Source organism: Anolis carolinensis, chromosome 3, assembly GCF_035594765.1.
Source record: "Anolis carolinensis isolate JA03-04 chromosome 3, rAnoCar3.1.pri, whole genome shotgun sequence".
NCBI lineage: Eukaryota > Metazoa > Chordata > Lepidosauria > Squamata > Dactyloidae > Anolis > Anolis carolinensis.
In genome coordinates this window covers 212,178,632-212,190,858 of record NC_085843.1, presented here as the reverse complement: position 1 = coordinate 212,190,858, position 12,227 = coordinate 212,178,632, and the positions used below count along the sequence as shown (strand labels likewise).

The 12,227-nt window shown below is 36.3% G+C and overlaps 1 protein-coding gene across 3 annotated transcripts in view; it reads right to left on the bottom strand.

Moving 5' to 3' along the window:
• The window catches only part of prkg1 (protein kinase cGMP-dependent 1), a 904,903-nt gene that overhangs the window by 216,511 nt on the left and 676,165 nt on the right, over positions 1-12,227 (bottom strand). For all 3 annotated transcript variants that reach the window (XM_062976200.1, XM_062976201.1, XM_062976198.1), the window contains exon 5: positions 90-153. In XM_062976200.1, coding sequence (XP_062832270.1) covers positions 90-153 — 64 coding nt within the window. The remainder of the gene's footprint in view (positions 1-89; positions 154-12,227) is intronic.

The window sequence follows — 12,227 nt, the reverse complement described above, 5'->3', positions numbered from 1 at the left end:
TGCTAAATAGTGTGACTGGCTAGGATACTTTTCTGAAAAGTGCCTCGTACTTAAGACCTTATAATGTGCCCCCAAACAAATTCAAGTACCTCTTCGAGGACATCAGCAAGCTTACTGAGTATCTCTTCAGGGAGGCTCTGGAATGTCGGAACACTGTAATACAAAGAAATGAAGACTTTATGAGAATTGACATCACTCCTTTTACCTTTTACCAAGAAAAAAACAAACCCCTGCACACTTGAAAATCTGAAAAAACGATCCACTGGAAGAAAGTAAACATGTAACTTTGCAAGTTTTGTAAGTATATTTATTTCTTTGTTTACTATATTTATACCCCCATACTCTTTCACCCCAAAGGGAACTCAGAGTATAACCCATGCACAAGTAGAACGAGGAAATAATGAACCATTGTTAACTATTCAACAGTTAATCAATTCAATGTAACATATTATTTTCTAGTTCATTATTTTCTGTGCTGGTCATGGACCATAATAAAGTATTGATAAATTTTCTAATTTGGCTTGTACATGGGTTGATCTGTCTATACTTGCCAATCCTTTTAATGACAATTACTGTTAGAGCTCGGAAATGACAGATTGCCTATAACTAGTAATGTTCTAGCTCATTTTCTCTTCTCTTCAACAAGGCTTAAAAAGAAAGTTATTGGTTAATATCCATTGTTATGTCTATGGTGTTTGCCTCATAATATATTGTGAGTGGAGATCAAGCGGAGGAGAATAAGAAGTTAACAATAGGGCTACTATGAAGATGCTGAAGATTGTCTTTGGTACTCCAATGACACATGTACATTGACCTGTTATTCCAAAAGGGGGTGAATCAGCTCTGTAGGAGCTAAATAATGGATGAAGCTGATTCTGGTTAACACGGCCTTGAACCATGTTAACAAAAGTCATGGGTTGCTCCAAATTCTACCCACAAACACAGAGCCAATTGAGACTTTGTGCTTGGAGGTATCTGTATACAATATTTTAAATAATTTTGTGCATGAAGCAAAGTTTGTATACACTGAACCATCAGAAGGCAAAGGTTTCATATCTCCATCAACTACAGTATGTGGACAATTTTGGATTTTGGAATCTTTCAAAATTCTGCACAAGGGATGATCAAGTTGTACTTATATTTTAAGTCTTTCATAGATGTCTTATTAGAATACTGGAAATAATGGATTTCTGTAAAAATTGAATTTTATTAAAAAATATCATCTGAACATAACATTTATGCAACGTCTGATATTTATTCTACATTTCCACTATTATAATATTATATCTTTAAGATTATGTTGAAACGCTAATGTAAATAATATAATGCTACAAAATATCCAGCAATGTTTGATGGAAAATGTTTGTGTTTTTCTACGGAAAAGTCAGACTCAATTGACTTGAATGTTATTCAATTACATCTGAAATAAATGTTTTAAATATTTTTCAGATTGCTATAATTTTTTCTGTCCAAAAAATCTTACACTTATATTAATGTTTCATAGCCTTCACAACTTTCATTCCTTCCTATCAAATCCACCACTGCAAATGAAATCTAAACAATATAAGACAAACAATTGCTTTGCATTCCCAAATCTCAGAATGTTTACAAGTTCTCCACTAAAATGAATTCCAAAGTAAAACATTACTATAACACAGAGATTGAAGCAATCTCAAAGGTCATCTAGATCACACCAGATATTGCAGGAAATGTCATGCCTGTCAGGTAGCTGTCCATTCTCTGCTTTAAAATATCTCAAAGAAGCTTGCTCACATAATCAATTTACTAGAAAATTGGAAAACCCTGTAATGAGGAAACTTCTACCACTTTGTATAAGAGCCGTGTAGATCTGTATTTGAGAGGAGGTTCCTAATATTCAGTTGAAATTTCTTCTCTTACAACTTGAACATATTGTAAAAACAGAAAATACATTTCCAACACCACTTATTTTAAAACATGATTTTAATGTTTTTATTCTGCAATTTGTTTTTTGTCGAACACGATGGCAAAACATCTGAACAAACCCTGTGATAGGTTTACCTTATGGTCGCTATCAGAAATAGTGATGGCTAGTGAATTGAGCACTATGCGTTAATAAAAAGGTAGGATTCAAATGTAATAAATGACCCTTATGGTCACCACAACCCCATTATCTGTGTTAAATATATCATTCTTTTCTCTTTAGAACACGGTTTAATTTAATTAATGAATTAATGTCCCATTTTCCTCTCAGCACAGAATTCAAGGCAAAATTCAGCAAATTTGGGCCTTTGTAATTGTCTTCAAACATCCAGAACTGTTAAGTTAATGATTTACTAAAAGATAAATTTACTAAAATTATTTTATGAAATATATACATATTGTACATCAAACTATCGTGCACTATGAGATCTTTCTTCCACATTACAAAATTGTATAGCTCATCTATAGAGAATATTTTAATTTTATTTATTCTATAAAACTCTCGTTATTGGTAATAGCCAAAAATGTTAAAATAAACAAATTTTTACATTAGTTGTTGAAGGCTTAGTGGGTCTGTAGATAGTTTGTAGGTTATGTTTCTTCATCAGCTTTCCTATGCAGTCAGTGGTTCCCTTGATGTATGGTAAGAACACTTTCCCTATGAGTAAATCTTTGTCTTTACTCTCATGGCTTGTTCTTGGCCTTGAAGCTCTTCTGACCACATATGAAAGCTGATGAAAAAACACAACCTACAAACTATCTACAGACCCTCTAAGAAAATCCAACAAATGCCTCTCACCTCTGCAGGAGTCTACTGTATACCATGCAGCTGTGGACAGGTCTACATAGGGACCACCAAACGCAGCATTGCCCAAACAGGAATCAAGGAACATGAAAGGCACTGCAGACTAACTCAACCAGAGAAGTCAGCCATAGCAGAGGACTTGATGAACCAGCCTGGACACAGTATATTATTTGAAAACACTGAAATGCTGGACCACTCTAGCAACTATCATGTCAGAGAAGCCATTGAAATCCACAAACATGTGGACAATTTCAACAGAAAGGAGGAAAGTATGAAAATGAACAAAATCTGGCTACCAGTATTTAAAAAAATCAGAACAGTAAATAAAGAGCAACACTCTGAAAACAGAGAGATTCCAGACATGAATCAATCAGGGCAGCTAACACCTCCAAACAAAGGATTTCCCCAGGAAGGAATGAAGCCTGCAAGGCCATTAATGTTAATCAAGGTGATTAATTACAACATTCACACTGGCCTCCAACAGACAAGAATCCTTTCCCCCACCCTAGACCTTCCACAGATATATAAATCGCCCTTGCTTAGTTTTCCAATCTACCTCACAACCTCTGAGGATGTCTGCCATAGATGTGGGCAAAATGTCAGGAGAGAATACTTCTAGAACATGGCCAGTTTTTATAATTTTTCGTGGTACAAATCTAAGGTACTTGCTAGCGTTTCTGGATGGCTGTCTCAGGCTATGGAGAAATCTTCATTAGTGTTAGAAATTTCCACTACACAGAATAAAAAAGATATTAGGTAAGAATTCAGCAATGCCCACCTCCCTTTTGGAAAAGCATCTTCTAAACAGCTCAATTTTCAACTGTCACAATGAATAAGCTAGCATGAAAACCTTTTGTGATGTAAATTGGTTAATTTTGCCCCAGCATGCTCTGAATCGCATGTTAAAAATCACAATTAATACAACTTAACTCAGCAGATTAGTTATACTGTGGGCAGAAAATGAATGATACTTCAACCATTCTTAATGGAAAAAGACAGAAGTACCAAAGGGAAAGCCCAAAGAGAAAAGACATATGTCTCGATTACAGCTAGACTTACTTAAATCAATTCCTTCACCTGTGGCATATTTGATGAACTATCTTAATGAACTATAAAATCTCATTGTTCAAAGCGCTGGGTAAAGAACAAATTAAGTTTTCACGTAAGTAGAAAAATGAGAGGGAGGAGTGATTAAAGTGTTATGTTAGCAACCGAGCACATAATTAGGCAATTAGAAATGTTGACAAGGCAGAAGTCCCAATAAATGATATCCCAGAGTGGCAAACTTAATACCATAACAAATAGAAAGCTTTTAACAAGGATTACTGAAAGAATGGCTCTAAATGACTGGGAAGCAGCAAGATGTATTTATTTTTTAATTAAAGGCATTCTAATACAACAGAGACCAAGAGCTTTGTTTAAAAATCACACCATGGAAAACAGATATTTGCATGAATTTAAATCCCATGTGTCAACCATTAATAAAACTATGGCTGAGTTCCTGATCAAGGGGACAACTCAATATAACTTCAAGTCCAATTTAAGGTACAGTAGAGACTCACTTATCCAACATAAACGGGCCGGCAGAATGTTGGATAAGCGAAAATGTTGGATAATAAGGAGGGATTAAGAAAAAACCTATTAAATGTCAAATTATGTTATGATTTTACAAATCAAGCAACAAAGCATCATATTTTACAACAAATTGACAGAAAAAGCAGTTCAATACATGGTAACGTTACGTAGTAATTACTGTATTTATGAATTTAGCACAAAAACATTGCAATGTATTGAAAACATTGACTACAAAAACATTGACTACTAAAAGGCAGACTTCGTTGGATAATACAGAATGTTGGATAAGCGAAGGTTGGATAAGCGAAACTCTACTGTACTATATAAAGCTATATTTGGCTTGGGACAATAATATCTGATGTGATAGTGCTTCTCGAACTATGTACTTCTATCCTCACTGTAAAACATGCATACATAAACTCAACATCTAGGCCAGAGCTTTCCAAACTGTGTGTCATAATACATTACTATGTTGGCTGTAGTGTGTAAGAGTCTTTCACAAACGTAATGAGAAACCTCTGAGTAGTAGATATTTTATTAGTGTTATGGTGCACATATTTACATACAGTATTGTTACTCATAAATGACAATAATATTGGAAATTTATGTTATTATCTTAGGGAGTTTCTAGACTGCATGTAAATGTGGGTTTTAAATGGAGGACAAAAAAAAAAATCTGGGACTTAAGAACATGTCTTCACACAGACTTGTGGGGTACAGAATTTCTTCCCCAGCCTTCCCCACAGACTTCCTCTGTATTGGAACAAGATGAAGGGCAGACAGGGGACATCCGGCAATAGGGTTTTTTAATAGACCATGTATGTGCCAATGCAAATATCTTAATATTAATACAAGCAGATCCATATGTGTATACATGAAGTTTAGAAAATAACGAAGGGAATTTCTTTTTTAAAACTTCAGCGGGACTTCTCTCTTCCCCAATTAGTTATTCAAGCTCTGTTTAATATTATAAACATTAAAATAAAAAGTTTCAAAGAGTTCTAATTGCTCTCCATTTGTTCTTCCTTTAAAGCAGCTGTGTGTCCGTTTCACAGCCCAAGCTGTTGATCAGCTATTTCGGGCTTTTTAAAAGAGGCCATGTGCTGGAGCAGTCTCCATCGGGGTAAAGAAGGAAATCATGTTTTTTCATGAGTGCAGGGATTTATAGTGATACAAACATACACATTTTCTGACCGGAATCGGGATAAAGGGGGACCTTTTACCCTGTATTTTTCGTCCAATACAGCAAATCAGCACAGATTTACTGCTAGCGTCATGTATCTAGCCACCGCTTTTAACTTGGGAAATCATGTGTTTTAGGTGCTGTGTAGATGGTCCCTTATAAATCATACATTTTTAAATATATAAATGAAAAAATTCCATGAGATATGTTGTGTCCCCATACATTTTGTGTCTGTATCTTTTATAAGGGGTTGGTTTAACCTCTGGTTTGCTAGTTAAATTGAATTACTGTGTTGCAAAATGATAAATGTCTAAAAACTGTGTTGCCAACATGAAATATTTGGAGAGCTCTGAGATAGGTCATCTGCTTCCTTATGAACAAAGAGAGCACTTTCTTCCATGATGATGTCCAATCATGAAACCTGCCCGAGATGAACACCATCATCTTTTTGGAGCAACATCAAGACTTCCTCCTACTCCTGGACAATATTAGGGCTGTCCTACCCTGTTTCCCCGAAAATAAGACATCCCTGGAAAATAAGATCTAGTAGAGGTTTTGCTGAATTGCTAAATATAAGGCCTCCCCCGAAAGTAAGACCTAGCAAGGTTTTTGTTTGGAAGCATGCCCAGTGCCTGCCAATCAGAACACCAGAGCATGCAGGATTGGTACATGTACATACCAGTTGTACATGGAAATAACGGTAGTAACAAAAAATTCTTAATAGGATTCAGAGTTTGTCCGGTTATGTTGGTTTGTGATGACAACTACTGTACATTATATAATAAATGTTCTTTTTTTGTTCAACAATAAATGTGAATTCTTCTTCATGGAAAAATAAGACATCCCCTGAAAATAAGACCTAGCATATCTTTGGGAGCAAAAATTAATATAAGACACTGTCTTATTTTCGGGGAAACACGGTAACATTGAGTTGTGCTATTTCACTTTTTTTGGCTGCCACTGACGCAATGTTTATTTTCAAATTCTACAGATTAATTACTTTATTTCAACTGTTTAAATTTTTTAAAGTTTCAATATTATCTTCCTTCCACTGTATGCACATCCTCTCCTTGTACAGTATGCTTTAGGTGAACTCAAACTGCAACCTAAAATGTCAAGGTTCCCATATAATAATCATAATAATAACTATTATAGCAATATGATAATGATGTATTCTGAATTCAGAATGCTTGGTGCAAAGAGTGTTTGGATCTATATATATTCTACATCTTATGATTTGTATGTTTTTATTTCTTCATGAATATCTTGATGTATGTAAAACCTACATAAACAGGCTATTTAAAATATTTCAGTATTCCAACATAACATTATTTTGAAGAAAGCAAAGAAGCAACAATACGTTTTTAAAAAGTTACCCATGGTAATATGAAATGAAGGGGTATCCTCTTTAACATGTTGACTGAAAATGGAAATGATGGGTGACAAGTGCAAGAGTTTAAAAAAAAAACAACTGTGAAACTTGGACAGGTGGGGTGACATATTTCTACACGGCAATACCAGTATATAAGAAAGACGCTGGCACTGACAAGATGTTACATCTTGCCTTCAGAGATTTCCACATGAACAGCTTCTTCATTGTTCAAGGGAGTGGAAGGAAATTGAATTTTAACAGCAGAAGCCAATAAGGCATGTCCTTTATCAGTCTGTCAGCCATAGTAATATTTGTGAAAAGGGACAAAGGCCATAGTTTTGCAGTTATTGTTTTTGTTTTAAATTGTGTAATATATGCAAATAGATTTTACTTGCACACTGCTTTGAGATATCATGATACAGAGTGGGATAAAAACATATACATAAATAAATACATAAATTAATAATTATCATAAGAGACATGGCAAACTAGATATGAGTAACAAGTAGCTGTCTGGCAGAACAATTTTATATCTGTGCATTCTTATTCAAATAAACAAAGGAAAAGTCAAGTTAATGATATCCAATTAACTGTAAATATAATTTAAGCTGGATTTACACTGCCCTTTATCCCAGTATCTGATCCGAGATTATCTGTTTCTCCCAGATTATTTGGCAGTGTAGACTCATATAATTTATTTTAAAGCAGATAATCTGGGATCATATTCTGGAATATAGGACAGTGTAGATCCAGCCTGAAAGGTATTTTGTGAGCTTGTCTTTCTATTAATTTAAGGAAATGGGGAATCCTACTTCCAGGTAGAGTTTCCAAGGAACTATTTTTAATAATTTAGGCTGGATCTAAACTGCCTTATATCCCAGGAACTGGATTATATGAATCTATACTGCCAGATAATCTGGGATAAGAAGATAATCTTGGATCAGATCCTGGGATATAGGGCTGCAGTGTAGATCCAGTCTTATATTGGGATCCTTTGGTAGGAAATGACTAAGATACAAATTACATTTTGATTGCAATGTAGAAAACTGCTATTCACCCTTCTGTGTTATGACTATAGCTGTTTTATTATGTGTTGCCTCATTATTTGGGTTTGTTTTGTACTAGAGGCCACTGAATTGTTATATTCAGGATTAATACCTCTTTATGATAAGGCCCCTGCCTCATCTCAATATGTTTAAAGGATACTGTGGTAAATCCTTTTCTGAAAGAAAGAAACTTCCCAGTATCTAATGATACTCGATAAATTATAGATCAGTCTCCACCTATTGATATTTGGACAACAAATCTATTGTGGTTCCCAAATGAGGCAGATTAGTTAAATTCATTTCATACTGCTTTCAAATCAGGTTATGGCACTGAGACAACTTTGGTCCCCTTGATGGGTGACCTACACAGGGCATTGGACAAGGGGATTTTGCCCTTGTTGGTTCTTCTATATCTTTCAATAGATTTTGATACCATCAATTATGAGACCTCATTACATCGATGAGGTCCCATAGGGTAATTTGCCATCCTCCATGAAGAATCAGTGGAGCAGTGGGGCAATTCCAGCGTGGCTTCCCCCCGTGCTGGCCCCCTTGTTTTCAATGGAACACGGGAAGCCTTCTATGTTCTGGGCATGTCATAAGATGCTTGCACCCCAGTTGAACCAGGGAGCCCTGATGGAAGTTACCCTGCGGTGTGAGATGGGGAACTTAGGGCTCTGTGGTTCAACTGTGGAGAAAGAATCCTACAATACTGCTGAATACTAGTCTGATGAAGTCCATGATATACATCTGAGTTGCCTCAGATTTCCTGGGACTAGGTCTTTCTTGGAAGAACAACCTTAGAGGGTTTGTAAGGGGGGGATTCCTCCTCAATTCTTGGCCCTTGGGGTCCCTTGGGGTTCATACTGTCTCCCGTCCTAAATAAATAAATAAATAAAACTTTATATCTTGCCACCATCTCCCAAAGGGACTTGGGGCGGCTCACAGAACACTCAAGTGTGACATACAAAAATACAAGTGCAAAACAAAACATAAACAATAAACAGTCAAACACAACATCAGAAATTCACAGTACCCCCTGGTAAAATCAGTAAAACACCCATATTCAATCTTATAATTATAAAGTGCTAATCTAAGAATCTAAAGGTCCTCATATGTATTATTAAAGAGTCTAAACATGATCCAAGGCTTGTTGGAAAAGCCAGTCCTTAGTTGTGCTACTTAACATCTACACAAAACTACAGGGAGCGGTCATCTGACAATTGGGGATCAGGTGTAACCACTACTGATGATATTACTGATACTATTACTCTTTTCAACATAATTCCAAGGAAAACATTCCTGTGCTAAACTGGTGGCTGGCAAACAAAATTGAAGGTTAACCCAAGCAAAACAGAGATGCTCCTGGTCAGTCAAAAAATAAATCAGGGAATAAGGATTCAGCCTATATTAGATGGGGTTACACTTACCCTGAATATACAGGTTTGCAGTTGGCAATGCTCCTGGATTCAGCTTTAGCCTGGAAGCCCATATTCCAGCAGTAACTTTTGCATAGTTGGGGTGAATGCACCACTGTTCTATTCCAGGGCAGCAGCTGAAGCTGACTCTAATGAGCATACGACTTTCTTATTGCAATAGCTTCAATGGTTGCCTGTTTCTGGGCTAGTTTTCACTATAAAGCCTTAGACGGACTATACCATCCTTTATGAGCCCATTAAAGCTCTAAGATCATCTGGAGAAGCTCTTCTCTTCATCCGGCCATCTTCTCAGGCTTGTTTAGTGAGAATAAGAGAAAGGACTTTCATGGTGGTTATTTCCAGATTTCGAAACTCCCTCATTGCTCTCCTTTTGTTGGCAGGTCAAAATATTTTTGTGCCATCAGGCTTTTACAAACTGATTAGAGTTTGCTGTGCAGTACTGTTTTTAGGTTTTAAAAAATATATTGTGCATAGTACTTTAATGCATGTTAATATTTTAATGATTAATGCTTTAACTCATAATGTTTAAAAATCGAATTCTTATACTTCTAAAATAAATGTTATTGAAAATCGTTGGGCGATGACTAGCAAAATATGTCAGGATATCTTGCTTTGTTTTCAACAACTCTAACATAAAATAAAGAAACTCATGAATCTGTTTTATTTTTAAGAACAAAATAATTCTTTTGTTTTGAGATTCCTGTAGATAACCCACCTGCTGTGCTGAAGTCAAGCAAGAATTAAAATTGGCCACTGCTATCCATTTTGGGAAAATAAAATACAACAGCCTGGAAAGCTGTTAAAGCTCTACCAAGTGGAACATAAAACAGTATCCTCATTTTAAAAAACCCTCTATATACTATTTCCCAAACTGACTGATAATATTTTTTCCTAGATGTAATGGACATTTCTTAAGAGTTTGAAGTTCTACACCTCTTGAACTGTTCAAGATTCCCTGAATCCTGTAGTTTGAATAATTTCTCTGCTTGTACCTAATAGAAAAAACCACACTCTTAAGTTTATAACGTGCACAACTTAAAGACCAACCTAGGCAGAATCCTTCAATAATTAAAACTAGTACAGAGGCAGGGGACGAATACAAACTTCACAACTTGCCCAAGGCAGTAATGTACTGGCAGGAAGTCTCTGCCTACTTTAAGAAGTGGTATAACATTTGCAGTCTTCTCATCTGTTGGTTTTCAAAGTAAAGATGGAAAACACATTATTGATTTTGTGATTCAAAGCACTTCAACCATGTGGATTCCTTGGAACCAATGGATGGTTTATGGCTTTAATTCAGTATGTACACTAATCATAATCATCATCATCAGGAGAAGGCCAGGATCCAATTAAGTAGCGCACCAGAGTAGAAGCTTTGGAAACTTCTTTATACCTCTTTAAAATAGCATGTTGAACCATAATGCCATTAGCCTGTCTGAAAAATTCATTTTTGAAAAGTTGGAAGAAGCAACAAGATAAACATTTTTAGATCTGATCTTGACTACGAGTTAATTGGCCAGGAGAACTCATGGGGCCATTAGGTAGGACGTCACAGTGTTTGCTCAAGATTCTTTGTCCAGATCATCCAAAGAAAACTGATTTCAATAAGATTAAGGAAATTATGGTGAGATTCCACAGACCAAAATACTAGAAGAGAAGGAAGTTCAATCTGAAGGGAAGTTTCTTAAAGTTGAAATATACAATTACAAATTTCAAAAAAGAAAGAAAATGGGAACATAGACAGATAGCTTTGAGATGATCTAAGGGCTCTTCTACATAGGCCCTGAAGCCTGTGATAGCTAACGGGTTTAACCGGTTTAATGCATAGAGAAAACTTAGATTTCCCAGTTTACTCTGTATTAATTTGACTCCTGTAAAGATCTGGACTTTAAGATAAGGTCCAAATCTTTGCAGCTGAGGGTCCCATGGGGAATGACTCCTGGAACTGCTTTCGCACCCCTGAGGGTCAATCCCCACAGCCATCCTGGTTCTTTGAGCTTTTGGAGCTTGAAGGAGTGGGAGGGTGCCCATCATCTCCCCCTCCCAGTGAAAATAATGCATCAGGAGGGAAATCCCTCCTCCCCCCACTTTGTGATGCATCATTTTGCCACATCAGGAGTACTCTGCAGAGGAGCCTGTGCTGCTGGCAGACCCTGCAGATAAATTTTCTTGGGGGGAAATAGGGGGCTGGAGGGGGGCTAAATGCCATCCTGGATCAACCTTTGGTCTAGCCACCTCCCAAGAGAAAGCTCGGGGTTGTGGGAGGGTGTGCAGACAAAATCTTGGGAGGAACTGGGTTAAAATGACCCAGCTACTCACAAGTTTTTTGGCCAGTGTAGAAGGGCCCTAAGATTTAAATTAGGATGTGTATAAGAAATGAAATAAGAAATAGATCACTAAGGGAGACCAAAATCAGGAATGTAAAATTTGTAGGAACAACTTCAGTAGAACTAAAGCTCAGAAGAAGTCAAATTTGCAAGAGAAATAGGTATAATTTGACTAGGTTCAGAGCAAGGGGAAGTAGCATATATTTAGTCTGAAAATACTAAGAAGTGTTTAAAGAGAAAGTACAACTACCCAATTCATACTTTGTCTTCTTGTCAAAGTTTAACTTTTGATAGAGGAAATAAATTAGCCAAAAAGAAGGCTGATCCCCAAGATACCTAAAGAGGCAGTACAGGAGCTTTACATGAATTCAACTCTCCAGGCCTAGATAAATTACATTCAAAGATATCAAATTTGTCAATGATACTTTAAATTCCTCAGTTTTTGTCTATAAGATCTGAGAATTACTGGGGAATAGCTGATGTCCTTGCAGGCTGGTGGTGAGTAAACATCCCTATCT